This window comes from Pelmatolapia mariae, linkage group LG18 (genome assembly GCF_036321145.2).
Source record: "Pelmatolapia mariae isolate MD_Pm_ZW linkage group LG18, Pm_UMD_F_2, whole genome shotgun sequence".
NCBI classification, from domain to species: domain Eukaryota; kingdom Metazoa; phylum Chordata; class Actinopteri; order Cichliformes; family Cichlidae; genus Pelmatolapia; species Pelmatolapia mariae.
In genome coordinates this window covers 19,009,485-19,025,403 of record NC_086243.1, presented here as the reverse complement: position 1 = coordinate 19,025,403, position 15,919 = coordinate 19,009,485, and the positions used below count along the sequence as shown (strand labels likewise).

Sequence of the window (15,919 nt, the reverse complement as noted above, 5' to 3'; positions counted from 1 at the left end):
AAAAATAACATAGCTTGACAATGTGATTCATAAAGAACTATTAGCTGAAAACCCTGCGGTGTGCAATGTGTCCTTCAAAAAATCTGAGGAAACTGGACAAGTGGGGAACAAAAGAAGAAATGGAAGGCCTAAGGAATATCTATATCAGGTGAAGAGTTTCTCAAAATTAAGTCCTGAAATAGAGAAAAAGACCTGACACAGGACCTGAGAGATAGATCCAACTCTTCAGTTGATCCATCTACTGTTCACTGATGGCTCGTCAGAAGCTTTCTCAGTGAAAGGGTGGCTGTCAAGAAGCCATTCTTGAGGAAGGGAAACGGGGAGAAAAGGCTGAGGTATGCCAAAGTACACAAGAACTGGACTGAAAATCAGAGGCGACAGGTTGTGCAAGTAGATGCAGCAAATATTAGCAAATATTAAAGATTTGTTTCAAATCATCAGTAGAGGTCAGCAGAGAGCTACACGAGTGAGTCTCTGCAGTTATCTGTAAAACACAGTGGAGGCTCTTTCAGTCAGTGGTGTTGGGAATCTTGTGAAAAGTGACAGAATTATCAACGTAGAAAATTTCTGTCAGATTTTGATCCACCATACAACACCATCTGATTAGCACCTGATTAGCAACGGCTTGATTTTCATCATTACCCTAATGATCCCAAACACACTGCCAATGCAGTAAAAGCATAGCTGACAGACAAACACACAAGGAAACACTATCGGTCATGGACAGGCCTTCCCAGAACCTGGACCTCAACATCATTGAAGCAGTGTGGGATCATCTCAACAGAGGACAGAACAGAAGTCAGCCAACATCCAAAGAAGAGCTTTGAATGTCCTCCAAGAAGCCTGGAGAACTATACCTGAAAGCCGGCCAAGAGAGTTGAGGAATAAAGGTGGTGATGCCAAATGTCAACTTTCAAGCCTGTTAGAATTGTACAAACTTTGTTTTTTCTTATATGCTGTATTTCCATTTATGTTTCCACGTTTCAGTAAATTACCACAACTGTGATTTCCCTGTAACTCTTCTACAGCATGTCTTTTATCCTGTCTCCCTGCCGTTAAAAGGGAGTTTTTCCTTCCCACTGTTGCCAAGTGCTTGCTCATCAGATGTGTATTATTATGGGTTCTTTATCTTACAATATAAAGCACCATGAAGGGACTGTTTCTGGGACTAATAAGAGTGTGTGAGGGTGACAATAAGTGTTACTTAAAAATATCTGCAGGTGCATACGGTGACCAGCGTGTGGCACTGTTTCCATTTCAGAAAGGCCAATGAGAGAGGACAAATACTGCAAACTTCCAAAGCGGAAAACATCGGAAGGATTCCCAGAAGTATCGCAGTAGATATTGTATCGCAGTAGATATTTGATTTATGGATAATATTCAAAATATATCTATGTATGTAGAGACAGGTGAAAAAAAAGCTTTTAAAGTTTCGGCACATCTAATTCGAGGCTTTCTCGTTCACTATAAGAGCTGAATGAGTGCTTTACAATGTAAAACTATTTGACGCATGTTTAGCTCCAAACCAGCGCTGACTCTGAGAGCTGCTTGGAACTGGTTTGTGTCAGAAAGTTGACTCAACTTTTGAAAAGGGATTAGAGACGTGTGCTCCCCCTTGTAGTTTCAAATAATTGCTACACGAGTTGCCACACATCTTTATGATGTAACAGCATATAACTACCGCCACTGCAGATTGTGAATGAATGTCTGTAGGATGAATGGGTGTAAGGAAGGCTGCCTGTGGCCTTCGGTTTCTGCTGGTTTCCCCTCCTCTATAGCACCTTTTGTTAACTTGATCCCAGAATCGAAACTTAATCCCAAATTAGAAATGACGTGACATAAAAACTGAACTATGAATCTGAACTATTATGAAAGTCTATGATCTTCATTTAAAGCTAACTAGGGAAAAATATGACTTAAGATTTTTTGTTTTAGCGAATTTTCTCCCACTTTTACACCGTTATTACCTATTATTAAACTACCCAACATTATAAATAGTAGCTAAACTGAGCTTTACTATAAAAATAAAGCATCAATTAAGAATCCAATCATACATGATATTAATATTGATATAAAGTATTGTTACTTTCATTAAATACTTTAATTACAGTGTCCGGGTACTTGCAGTATTTTTTTAACATGCTATGGAGTATTTTTCTTGCTTCTTATACTTCAGTAATATTCTGAGCACTTCCTGCGCCACTTTCTATCCCTGCTGTGAAATGAGTGTTGGTCCCAAACAGCCAGAGCCGAGCCTTCACTATGTAAACAACTGTGCACCATTCATACGATCATAGTAAGAAGTGGGTGGCACGAGCAGCACGCCCCTCGCTCCTCAAATGGGAAGTTAAGGTGCACCACGTGACAGCGTTCTGGACTTGACTGGCTCGTGAAAGGGCGGCGTGTGTGACGTCAGCTGGTGCAGACGATACAAAACACTGCGCGAAAGTAGAGCCGCTTCAGAGAAGTGACAAGAGGTGTGTTAGGGTTGAAGGGGACGGGAGCCTGACAGTCAGCACCCAGGGATAAAACGCCAAAAAGTTTTTTAATATCGCAAAAAGGGAGAAAAGCGCCTGCGCAGTAAGAGAAGCCGCAGCAGGATTATCGCGCTGCAGAGCTGTCACACCTGAGGGGTATCTCTATAAGAAAAAAGTTTATTTTCTCTCTAAAACCCACGTGGGACAAGTCAGCAGGGTTCATGTGTGACATATACAGCCTGGACTCGCACTGCGTGTCTCCACAATGCAACATGAGCTGGTCCATGGAGCCTGCTAACTTCTACGAGAGCACCAAGCTGGGGGGTCCGCAGCAGGGGGTCTGCAAGCCGGGCAACAGGAGCGACGGCTCGGTGGAGGACGGCACCATGGTGGAGCTGAGCACCACCCCCGCCATGTACGACGACGAGAGCGCCATCGACTTCAGCCAGTACATCGAGTCCATGACAACCGTGCCAAACTTGGAGCTGTGCAACGACGAGCTCTTCCTCGACCTGTTCAACACCGTGAAGCAGGAGAAGGCGGATTTCTACAACATGCAAAGCTCCGGTCTGCCCGGCGGCATGCAGCAGCTGTCAAACGCTTACACAGCAGAGAGGAAGACTGACGGCGCGCTGGGGAAGAGCGCCTTCAGCGCACCTATCAAGCAAGAGTCCGACTGGAGTGACAGCGACATGTCTTCATCCCTGCCTTCCCAGATCGAGAACTGCGCGCAGACCTCCGTCAGCCTCCCCACGGGGCAGCCGACCCCGCCGACCACCCCAGAGCCAGTCTCCGCCGTCAGCTCGGCCAAATCCTCGCCGCGTAAGCTGGGCAGGGAAAAGGGGAAGAAGGCGGTGGACAGGTACAGCTTGGAGTACCGACAGAGGCGAGAGAGGAATAACATTGCAGTGAGGAAAAGCAGGGACAAAGCCAAAAGGCGCAACATGGAGATGCAGCAGAAGCTGATTGAACTGAGCGCCGAGAACGACAGGCTTCACAAAACCATCGAGCAGCTAACCAGAGAACTCACCGGCCTCAGAGACTTCTTCAAGCAGATGCCCAGCTCCAGCTTTGCGGGCTCCACGAGTGCAGAGAGCCGGTGACAAATTCTCGGACTGCTTTGAACTGAACTTTCAAGAGACATACCTCAACAGACACTTGTTTTTTTTGTTTTTCTTACCATCTGTACCAGATGTATTAAGCTTACCATAATGGCACTGGAAAATATGATGCTGCCATATTTTTGTGGGATTTTTCCTTTGTATTAAATTATTTTACCACTGCATTTATGTGTTGTTATACCTGATATGGTACTTTTTTTTATAATTCAAAACTTTCTATAAGAGCCAGAGCATGATCTTTTATATAGTTTGTATGAAACCTTGAAAAGTTTGTTTTTATGTAATCTGTAATAAAAACATTGCTGGAAAAATTGCAGAACTGCCTGGTCTGTGGGTAATCTTTGCATGTCATGATTTATGCTTGAGGAAACTGACACAAGAAGTGCAACAGGAAACAGAAAGTAAGGTCAGCAAAAATGAGCCTTTTATTGACACAAAGTGAGTTAATCTTAAACACAGACACAGAAAGGATGAAAAAGTTTTTTTGTTTTTTTTAAAATAAACATTTAAAGCCAGAAATCTGAAGTTAAGGAACCCACGTGGGCTCCTCTTGACAGCCTGCATGCCACTGCTCTACCCTTGGGCTGTCAACCCCTGGCTGGTTAGATCACATATCATTAACACAAACAGGACCTTGTCTCTTCACAGCCTGTTCCCTTCAGCAGAGCCTCAAGCTGTCAGGGGAGGCCTTCAGAGGGAGAGAGGGAGGGAGGAGGATAAGTTGGCTCGGACCGAGGCCCAGCGTGCAGATCCTTGGAGCCAGCTGAAGCCTGAGGATTGATCTCATTAGTTCCTTGCCCTGACAGCCTCAGAGGCAGATTTCTTCCAGGCCCATCCACAGGGCAGGCTTCCTAGTGATGACTCGGACGTAAACGGGGATGGGGCCCACCTCTTTTCCCAACACGGCCTCCACATCGTATCCTGGGAACTGAAACAGCGTGGTTAAATCACTTGGCAGTGTTAGAGCGTTCAGAAAGCAATTACCACTTAAAATAGCTCCCTCCTATATCTCCCATACATCAAAAAAAAAAAAAAAAAAAAGTTTTACAGAAATATGCAAGCATCCTTAAGCCCCCTGACCTCTGGCTCAGCAGTAATTCTGGTGATCTAAGTCTGAAAGTGCACGCTGCACTTGCTTAGTTAAAAATAGCTCCAACAGCACCAGTGTGTTCTTTTGGTTAGTAAAAGCCAAAAAATGCACCAAAAAAAAAAAAAGATAATCAGGCCGGGAAAAACAGTGTGCCAATAATTTGGAAACGAATTCCTTCAAACATATCAATGAACAGCACGTTTTTTGTTTTGTTTTTTTTGACTCGAGAAAACTTAAATAATGCTGACTCATGACATATTGACAAAAGATCAATGCGCTCTTCAGATGAGCTCAGAGTTATGTAACAGCTTGATAAGCACACCTACCTCACCCCCTTCCAGCTCTGCAGCATTCAGGATGGTCATGATCGTCCTCTGCTGCAGCTGATTTTTTTTAAAAAAAAAAGAAGACGTGGACACAGTAATGACTTTTTAATCATCACCTCAGTGCAGTAACTCCAAAACCAATGCTGCACCAGCGCACTGTGCCCTCCGCTTAGTGACAGCTCTCAAGGGTTAACGTATCAGCCGTTCGATAAGAACAACTCTGATAACTTTATCAGTTTGGCTCGCTTAGCTTTCTGATTGCAAAGTCACACACCAGCTTTTCCACAATAAAATATCTTTATGCAGATGTGCTCAGCCTTTAAATGTGCAGAATGTGGTTTTTATCTTTATGAGTCTCGCTGTAAAAGAAGGCCAAGGCAGCGCGGGATGATCCACTGTCCTCAAGGATGGACACCTGATCTATTCTAAATTCTGTTATTTAATAAACACATTTTTTTTAAAAAGTGTTGCTTAAAGCAGCAGCTCAGCACCTAAAACATCCATTCATTTACCTTCTTATCGCCGTCACACCTGTGTAGTCAATATGAGGCTAGGCTAGATTAACTTTTCACTTGTTTGTGCAGTGCAAATAGCTACCTGTCTCTGTCCAAAGGACCTTTCTGATTGTATTTTGTGCACGTGTAGCTCAGTTTTTCTGTACTTTGAAGGTCCAGCTAAGGTTGGGCATTGCAATGTAGCTTGGGCTACAAATGCTGCGGTTTGTGGCATGGTTCAGGAGACTAATTAAGACTTTATATCTGATGATCTGCTGTTCAGAGAATAAGAGAAGTCACTAAAGAGGATATCTACATTACCATCTTAATCTTACGTGTGTCATTAGGCAGACTTGGACAAAAAGTGACACCAATTTTCACATTAAAAAAAAAGTGTTTCTGCGATAAGTGGTCATAAATGTTTCTAATTTCTAATCTGGCAATCGGATGAGGAAGTGCTTTCAGTATCAGATTTAATATGACTGCTGTTGTAGCTCTGTTGCTTTCATAGCATTAAAGCAATATAACAGACAAAAATGTGAGGAAGTGGCCGTCTTATGGTGGGCAACAACAACTGCTGACTGCTACAGAGGGACTTTTCTGTTGGGGGACTGAATTTCTCCTTTTTGAAAGACCTCATATTACAGATATTGACCAGAAAGTTAATGTCCCAACCCAGAAGAACCGTAGCACATCATTCCCTGTAAAATACTGAACTGTCTTTTCAAATCTCAGGTTTGTGTGGACTGAACAGACCAGATAATCTGTCTAAGTCAGTGGCCTGGTAGGTGGATTCACTTACGACTCAACCTCCTTGCAACTAGTTAAAACTCATGGTTGCCTGGTGACTGCGTTACATTTTTTTTTCCTGTTGGAGACCGATTTCAAGTGGTTGCAGCCAACTACTCCTTGGCCATTGCATGCAATTCATTTGTGGTTATACGATCATTAACTGTGATAAACAACTGAAAAATGCAAATCCGTTGATGTCTACGTGCACAGAAATTCACATAACTACTTAAAACTATAAATACAAAATATTTACAAATAACTGACTGTAAAATGACATGAGTGCTTTTTAACCTGCTATAAAATAAGATAACCAGAGTACAACCAGTTGGCAGCCAGCTGAGTCAAGTCCCCAACTGCAAAGAAGATGAGTTGCAGCCAAATTGCGTTCATCGATGTGCACCAACTCAAATTTATTGCAACATGCTGGCAGTCAGTGTTTATAAATTAGCAATTATTAGCAAACCTTCGCCAATCTGTGTGGGAGTGACTGCAGTCAGTGCGAGTCAAAATTGTAATTGTTTTGAGACAGGTTGCCTCCCATCAGGCGATCTGTGCAATCGCCTTGCAGTCGAAAGGTTGTTGGTATTGCAATATGCATTGGTGAGCTCAACTGGTTGTATTCTCGTTATATCTTTTTATGGCAGGGTTACCACGCACCTTTATTATTTTGCAGTTGGTTATGAGCTTCTGGCTGAACTCTGAATCGAATCACCATATTACCACAAAAAAAGTGCATGCAGTGGCCAACTTGATCATATTCAGTTGCAAACTCACAGCAGACTGAATTGGTCTTATTGTTGCTTTATCACCATCTTGAAGAACAAAAGCTGCTTTGAAGAAGAAGGCAACTGACTGTGAGTGCTTGCACACCTATCACTGTTTTCCCTTGTGTGACTGTAGGATTAGTTCAGAGCCAGGCTGATGCTAAGCTAACTGTCTTCAGGTTGTTCTGTCATGCATGAGTGGTAGTGATCTTCTAATCGAACGGGGCAAAGAAGTACAGTGCTTAACAAATTCATTAGACAACCTGTCACAAAAACAAGAAAACACCTATGTTTTTAGAAATCTGTCAGAAACTTGGAGCCGGCACAGTGGACTTCTCTGAGAAGTCAAAAAATTCATCAGGCTGTGTTGATTAACCATCACAGAAACATGTGAAGTAGTAATAACCAATATATTTTTTAAAAATTACATGATTCTTTTAAGTACAGCCCTGAAACACTTGGATTTTTTAAAGCCTGCAATGCTGTTCTCACCTTCACCTTCATGGTGCAGTTACTTAATGAAGAAGAAGTCAGGAAGACTTCCAGCTGAATCTTTGTGTGCGGCTTATCCACGGCAGACTTACAAGAAACACAGTGGAACTTCTGACTGCAGAAAAACACAAATATAATGTGATACTTCTGCCAGGATGACAAACATGAAGCTAGTTTGCTTAATTGTGAGGACCTACGGCCTTTCAGCTGAAAGCTCTAAGTTGTCACTTCCACAAAGATTACAGGCAGGCCACGAGTACGCCGTGCTCTCATCCACACCGACAACCACGCCTGCAGACAGAAACAAAACCATTAGAAATGACAGGGGGGGACATTCATGCATGCTGCACAGCTCTGCAAGACTTTAGTTTCTGTTTTTAACCGTTTCTTTTTCATTTCTTGATATTTTTAGCCAAAGGAACAGCGATAAATGTTCGACGCACAAGTTTGAAAATGTGTGCATGCTGGTGACAGGGTGTAAGAGATAAATACATCCCTTTCAATTTTTATCTGAGATTGTTTTGATAAATGCAGCAAAGACGCACTCCCTGCCTAAACATCATCACACTTGACAACCACAGTTGCAGCCCCACGACTTTGTATCCTTACACAGGATACTAAATTCAAACCTGATAATAGCTTCTTGTACTTTCCATTTTGGGCCTTTTTTTTCCACTGGTGATTTCCAGAAGGTGTGAGTGCAAGACACAAGCTTGTTTTATTTTCATTCAGCCATCTGACCAAACATGTAGAGCAACAGAGGCCAGAACACAGTGTGATCTTTGCCCTCCATGCTGACATGAAATCAGCAGATGTAGATTATTATCTGCTTGAAGCAGCTCTATAATACACCACATTTACATAATTGGAGAAAAACAAACAAAGAAAGCTTCAAAGCAAGGATGTTTAACCAAAGTAAGTGAGGTTGGTGGCAGTAAATTTAATTAGTTGATATATACTTTAATTAGAACTCATACGAGTAGTTTATCATTTATGTTTCATATGTGGCAGCTGGTGGCGATCATAACTGGTGTTAGCAAACATTATAAATTCCTAAAAGCAGCAAGACTGCTTGTGTGCACAAAAAACAATTGAGGGAAAATGCCAACGTTCCCTCAAACTGTAACTCATTGTCACCAGGAGTTTAAAGCTTCGGGGGAGGCAGGCGGTTTAGTGAAAAAATGTAACGGGAATGGACAAGAATCCAGTCATTTTTCATGTTTTTGGTTACAAAAAAGTCCTTTACAATCACAACCTGAGGACAGTGAATAACAAACAGAGTGCAATCTCCTGCATCCACATCAAAGCCTCTTGGTGCGCTGTAAACACACACTTTGCATGTTCTGCAGGGATCGAGCTAAATGGAAAAACACGGGATCGAGTGAAAGGCAGAAGCAGACCTGTGAGAGTGCAGAGGGAGTTGGGTGTGGTCTCCAGACTCAGTGGATCCAGTCTCGCAGGCTGGGGCAGGGTCTTCGCCTGGGGCTCAGGTAAAAGTAATTCTGGCCTGTTTGTGGACTCGAGGCAACCATCAGAGCACACCTGAATAACTGACTGCTCTGCACAGAGAAGGACACCTGGAGGTGCAAATGCCAAAAATGAAATATTACATTGAAAGAACAAGTCCTAGTCTTAAAACTGCTACTGTGGTAAAGATGTAGAAACTACCAAGTAGAAACTGCCAAGGGAAAACAGGAAGCATTGCATGCTTCTGATGGCTGCTTTTACAGGTGGGCTTCAGCTGGCCATGCAGAAGTACAAAAAACAAAAATATAATGTAGTGCAAGTACGGTTAGGTTCATAAGTTTCTAGGCAATGACGTGTTTTAAACTTTTCCTCTGTTCACCACCACAAAGGCTTTTAAATCAAATGCAATGTGATGTAAATAAAGCGCAGCCTTTCAGTTTTAATACGAGCGGTTAACCAAATGTATTGGAATAACTGGTCAGGAATTGCAGTCATTTTTATACTTCGTCCCCCTTAAAGGCTCAAAATTAATTAGACTCTTGGTTGACAAGCAGTTTTATGAAACATTTTCGACATTAGGTGAGTCCCATTTTCTAATTTTTCCACAACAAATACAAGCAGATAAAAGAGATTTGATAATGTGACTGATAATTGAAGTAACAGGATGAACTCTGATGTTTACATATCTATACTCTCTGCTCAGATTCACAGAAGGATAATGACCCAGAGCAAACTGTAAAAGCAACCCTTAGCGTTTCTCAAGCCATCACCTGATCTCAACCCAATGAAATATGCTATTCAGTTATAAAACTGAACGCACAGAGACCCACAAACGAGCAGCAACTGAAGGCGGCTGCATTAAACCCCTAATAGAGCAAATAAGGAAACACAAAACTCAAAGGGGGTCTATGGTCCATGGTTTCTAGACTTCAGGAAGTCACTACAAAGGATTCTCAACCAAGTATTAAAACAACCCTGATATTTAAAATTATGCTAGTTTGTAACAATTGACTTTGAGGCTATGAACATGGGGTACTATGAATAAAAAAATGACTGAAATTTTGAAACAGTTATGGAAATCCCCTCAAATTAAAGCTGGATGTTTGCACTTTGATCACATCTTGATTAGGTGAAATTAAAAAAAAATAATAAAAAATGTGTCACAGTCTGAAACTTATGGACATAACTGTATAAATACTGAAAGTAGTGACTAACTTCTGTAAAAAAAATGAAGAAAAACACTGTTTTTTAGTATAATTCTTGCAGCTCAAACCCCGGCAGCCTCATCTCGTCACATTTCCCATACCAGCTGTGAATCATGCCGACTTTGGCTAAATTTCTGGAAACGAGGACTCCCTCTGGGAGCAACTACTCTGAGCCCTCCGGAGCTTTCCAACAAATGTGACTTTTACAGTAATAAAATGTATTTTTTAATGTCTGATTGAACATAAACACAGAGTATCTGTTTGTTCCAGAGTGACCACTACATTCAGATGCTTTCAGAAAGGTGAGCTTGTGCACATCCACTGTTGAGAGATCAACAATGTGTGAAATTCACCTGTATTTTGATCCTACGAATCTGCCACTAGGATAAATAGTATGTAAGGAATCATTTCCATATTTTTATTCTTGGGCTCTACTCGAGTATCTCTGCAGTTAAAAGAGGCGTGTGCTTGTGTGACCGTTACTTTAAGCTGTTTCCAACAACACTGCCTCACACATGAAAACAAACCAGTGTGTGCAGATGAACTGATAGACATTAAGTCAGCCAACAAGTTGTCCAAGAAAAAAATAAAAAAATAACAAAAAAATCATAAAAACATCTGGAAAGATTCAGGAAGCTCACACTTTTATAACGGCATACAACTGTTTGTGCAACTTTTCCCACACAAGAGAAGGAGAGTGCAAAAATAAGTACAGAGCTACAACAACCACAGTGATGGGAGCTGTGCCTGATTGAAATTTAAAACAAAATCCTTAAACTACAATTTTGAGGTACTTACACTTTCCTAGTTAAAGCTTCAAATGTCTGTGTGCTGTTATCAGTTTCACCAGAAACATTTCACCTCTAAACTTCTCACCTGCTTTAACCCTTCTATTTATCCACTGCTTTATTCACAGCGCTCAGGTCCTCAGACCAAACTCATGTTTGCAGTCGTTAGGCCTGATGGCTGTGCAATGCAGTAGGCACCTACTGCCTTCCTGGCACCTCCATCCTCAACATCCTTTATCCAATATATCCATCTGTACATAGCTGTCCAAACCATCTCAGCCCTGCTTCTCTAACTCTTCTCCAAGCAACTTTTTTCTCAAGCTGAGTTGTCATTTTTATTCCCATCCATCCTGGTCACTCCAAATCAAAATCTTAGCATATTAAGCCCCGCCTCCTGCCATTTTTCTCAGACCTCAGGGATTAATAACCATGAACATACTTCTTCCTCTTCTATTTCAAACTTGATGATTGGTTATTTAGATTTTGTTTGAGCACATATGTGCACATCTGTATGTGTACTTGTATATACAGGCATCTGTGTAGATGTGTATATGTATAAATTGTTGTTTTATATGTCTGAAATGAAAGGTTACCAACATCATCTGCCCTAAAAAAGGTATTTGTATAGCAGCTGCTTTGATGTATGACCTTTGTTGGGGTCCATCCATGTGGTTGGGAACTACTGAATATCACCTCAAACAGTCATACAGCAGTTTAACAGTGTAACATATCAGAAAATTTGTTACTATAGACGTTTTATTTTATACCTACCAGTGCTACAACACTCTAAGTTTATTAAGCTGATGATCCCAGTTTTGATTTCGTCATGAACACAATTTTAAATGCAGCTCTTTTGCTTTCCCTCCCTGTCAGAGTGACTTTTGCACACACGAGGCCATTGTTAATGCTCGAATGGTTTACATAAAGCTCTACCGTGTTCTTTGATGGCATCTCTGAATGACAGGCGACAGACAGCAGGAGAATTTAGTGTTTTGAGGACGGAGGAAGTGAGCACACAGGAAGTGTTCACACACAGAGGCACAGTGCGCCTGCACGGCCTCTCTGACTGCTCCTCCTGTAGACTCGGGTCGGTGAGCACCAACCAAACCTCACCCTGGCCTACATCAGTGTTCTGCAGAAGAAACAGAGACAAAGACAATAAAGAACACAGGCAGGGAATTACGTGGAAACCCAAATGACCTAGAAAGAGGCCAATTAAAGGAAACATGACACAACATAGCTTACAAAGCAGAAATTTGTGTAGAAGAATTGCCTGAAAAGAGCTATGAAAAGAGGAATCAATCAACAAACAATGCTGCTGAAGGAGTGCAAGAACACTAAAAAGTTAAATATCTGTGTTTCAGTGGTGTGAGTGCATGGCAAAGTCCACCACTTTGATCTGAGCTGTTATCTCATCTTGGTCAAAGTTTAAAGGTCTCACCAATCAATGGTGAAGAACAGCGAGGCCTCGCACAGGTTGTCATAGACCGGGCGATATGAACTCTGCTGTCTACGTCAGAGCTTATCAGCACGTTAGTTCAAATGATCTCAACAGGAAGACTGCGGCGCTCCAGAGGGCAGAGTGTTTGCTCTGTTCTTTAACAGAGGTTCAATTAAATCGCTCTTTTTGTGGCGCGACAATAAAGATACAAGTACCTGCATTCTCTTGTATAAAACAGTGGCAATAAAAGTGCAGCGGCAGGTTTTCGTCTCGCTCTGAAAAAGAAAAGGTTCGAATCAATCTGCTGAAGATAACTTATCTCAATCTGCTGAAAATTTCTGTGTGCGTGCTCTGAGAAACTGTTCACCTGCAGTATGTCTCGTAAGGTACGTTGTGCAGGGTGAAGGTAAAGCAGGGAAGCAGTCTGATCCTCGGTGGGCTCCACTGAGCTCTCCTGGCCTGACAGCAGGTAGCAGAAACTCGGAGCTGGAGCCAAAGGTCGGCTTTCCTGTGGACACAGGACACGGCTAAGTCACAGAGCGTTCTCAGCAGGCTACTGCCTTCACACGGCCTGAGAGCTCTACACACTGAGACCAAAGGAGATGAATGATAACACATTTCGGAAATTGGCAGTGTGGATTTCTCTTTTTGACGTTTTCATGGTTTCATCTAATTTAATTAAGCTGCTCTACGCTGACTTCCCCTCTGTTAAAATGATCCGTTTAACTCTTCAGCAAGAAAAATCTGGAAATGAGAGACAACTGCAAACTCAAAGTGGTTCCAGAGCTCTGTGAACCACCGCCCACATCTCAAATTTGATATGTGATTCAGGCAGGTCGGGTGGTGTGTTCAATAATGACCAAGCAGAGTTTAGTCAGTGGGTGGGGTTAAGAAGGGTGATTTTATCTGTGCTAAAAGTGCTGTGAGCAAGGATGAAACAAATGCAGTTAAACAAGTTGCTGCTGATTCAAAGAAATAAACAACTGTGACTCTGAAATGTCTTTCTCTTATTTTCTTTGTTTTGTTGGGACAAACTTTTCACCGAAATCTCTACCGCAGGTTTCACGTATGCTGGAAGAAAACATCAGCTGGTTGCTGCCAACTTATAGATCGCATCTCTGAATGAGTGAGGATGAGGAGGAAAGAGGCAAAGTTCAAAGTTCAATTTGGTTATCAGGATGTCAACTAAATTCACAGTTTATATAAAAGCAGTTTCATTCCTGTTGCGTTTCAGTTGTCACAGTTTTCGGGGTTTTCTTTCTGTGTTGTATAACAATGCAAACTGAACATATGTGTAATTAATTAGGGCTGCAACAGTAGCTGAATTCATTCATTATTAGTTTGTGGTTTTACTTGACTCGCAACGTAAGCATGGTCAGTCCACGTCCTGTTGTTCCTGCTTTATTGGAGGGAAATGTTTCATCTAATTTCTGATCACCGAATTTAAAAAAAGGATTGTACTTGGAAATAAAACATTGCAAAATAAACAAAAATTGGTTTAGAAATTATTTTACTACAGTGCTAATAATTCTGTTTGGGATCTGAATAAAAAATAATAATAATAATAAACATTTCAATCACAAGTTTTAAATGCTGCCTTGGGGCATTTTAAAGGCTTAACAACTGATCAGCTGAATACAAAACTATCAGCAGGTTAAATCTGGTTTCAGCTCCTGTTATAGGGCTCAGCTGAATTATCTTTACAGTGAGGACTTACACTTGGCATACTAAGTGAGTCTCCATGATCCTTGAGAGGCATCGCTGGGGGCCACAGGCTGTCTATCAAGCTGAAAAGCCTGGAGCTCCTGGGAGTGAGATAAAAGAGAGAGAGAGAGAGAGAAAATACCTTGATGTATGCTCAATCATCCAGGTAATCAACAAAAAGTTGCTTCTGTTCATGTGGATGTTGTGTTTTCAGTGGGAGAAACGTTTTGTCACTCATCCAAGTGATGTCTTTGGTCTCAGCTGAATGCAGGTTTCTTTGGGGTTTATAAGGTTGCTGAAAACACTAAGACCAGATGAACTGAATCAACTTTTTGGGAGAGAGAGAAAATGTGAAAAGAGGGGGTGGGGGTGGGGGTGGGGGGGGTGAAACTAGTGAATAAGTGAGATGGAGAGCTTTCACAGCCAGTTTCACTTCCACTGAAATGGTTTTCTGCTAAAACAGAGCTTGTCCTAACAGTACCTAGAATTAACAGTGAGCATGCTCGGGCTGGCAGAGAGGAGAACCATGCTGAAACTGCTTCTTACCGGCAGGTTAAAGGCTGGGAAACATTCACACCCTATGCAAATTATGATATCATTGTGGCACAAAAATAACAAGGTTTGGAAAACCAATTACAAGTGACATGAATTGTCTGTGACTTTAAGCCCTGATGACTGACATTTGCCATTTCTCACCGCAGTCTTAATCACCGGAATGACAGACTGGAGCAGGATCAAACTGGATGTGCTTTTATGATGTTTAAGTGACGTCAAACTCCAAGTAAGGACTCAATAATTACAAACGGGGGAATAACAGCAAGTTGCAACTCCTGCATATCACGTCAATCTCCCGCTCTTTTGTCTCTCTTCTAAGAAGCCCCTTCTGAGTTCTGCTCAGGTGAGAGCTGCCAACTTGTGCATGTGTGAGCTGTCATATCACCTAGTGGTTAACAACCTGTTAGTCAGCCTCTAATCACAGAGTTTCTTTGTGTGGAACTGGTTCTGCAGCCCAGTCGAGTCCAGTGAGGACTGCTCAAGGATGAGTAATGACAAGCTAACAGGTCTCATTCAGGACGCGGTGATTTTAATGCTGCCTTTGAATACTTAGTTTAACAAAAGTTAAGCACATGCATCTGAATGCAACGAGTGGCAATGGCCACCGCAGTCTGTGGTTAGTGATACTTAAATCTCTTTTGTTAGTGGGTGATGACTGATCATTACACATTTTCTATTTGATTTTGTTGGCAAATCTCCAAAAAAAAAACAAACAAACAAAAAAAAAACCCACGATCAATCAATCATTCCCTTAATGACAACCCACACAGCTCACATGCCAGGCTGATACTGTAATAGAATAGTTCAACCATTGTTCGGTGACAAGGGCTTCTTGACACTCACATATCTGTCACTAAAATAACATCAAGTTAGCTCGGGCTACGATAAAGACAGGAGGAAATCTGATAGCCTAAAACAACTAAAAGACACCTAAAACAAGTGTCGTTATGTTGACATACAGCCCTGCTACATGTAGCCTGATATTTAATGTACAGACACGAGAGTTGTGTTAAACTTCTCATGTAACAACTGGCAAGACAGCAATATGTTTGCTAGCTGAAACGCGAGCAGCAGATTTAACTGATCTCCATCAAATTCAGATTTTTCTGGTTTGGCCAAAAAAAGATCAAACCAAGATCTGCCATATAACTGGTGTATGACACTATGAAGTAACTATAACCAAGTGAGCATGAGGTGTTAGAG

At 41.8% G+C, this 15,919-nt stretch overlaps 2 protein-coding genes across 2 annotated transcripts in view; one reads left to right on the top strand and one right to left on the bottom strand.

Annotated features, from left to right (window-relative positions):
* The first annotated feature begins 2,477 nt into the window (after nt 1-2,477).
* On the top strand, nt 2,478-3,895 carry cebpd (CCAAT enhancer binding protein delta). Its single transcript, XM_063461846.1, has one exon. It carries the CDS (start codon nt 2,699-2,701, stop codon nt 3,578-3,580), a length of 882 nt encoding a protein of 293 aa, XP_063317916.1. The 5' UTR covers nt 2,478-2,698; the 3' UTR covers nt 3,581-3,895.
* A 105-nt stretch (nt 3,896-4,000) lies between these two features.
* Nucleotides 4,001-15,919, bottom strand: part of spidr (scaffold protein involved in DNA repair) — a 45,930-nt gene continuing 34,011 nt past the window's right edge. The window contains exons 12-20 of the mRNA XM_063462352.1: nt 14,175-14,262; nt 12,825-12,965; nt 12,673-12,732; nt 11,950-12,148; nt 8,957-9,133; nt 7,754-7,847; nt 7,557-7,671; nt 5,015-5,071; nt 4,001-4,526 (exon numbers count right to left, since the gene is read on the bottom strand). Coding sequence (XP_063318422.1) covers nt 4,407-4,526; nt 5,015-5,071; nt 7,557-7,671; nt 7,754-7,847; nt 8,957-9,133; nt 11,950-12,148; nt 12,673-12,732; nt 12,825-12,965; nt 14,175-14,262 — 1,051 coding nt within the window. The 3' untranslated portion in view covers nt 4,001-4,406. The remainder of the gene's footprint in view (nt 4,527-5,014; nt 5,072-7,556; nt 7,672-7,753; nt 7,848-8,956; nt 9,134-11,949; nt 12,149-12,672; nt 12,733-12,824; nt 12,966-14,174; nt 14,263-15,919) is intronic.

Coding starts and splice junctions, on each gene's coding strand:
- cebpd (XM_063461846.1), top strand. CDS start 2,699: ATGTGTGACATATACAGCCTGGACTCGCACTGCGTGTCTCCACAATGC.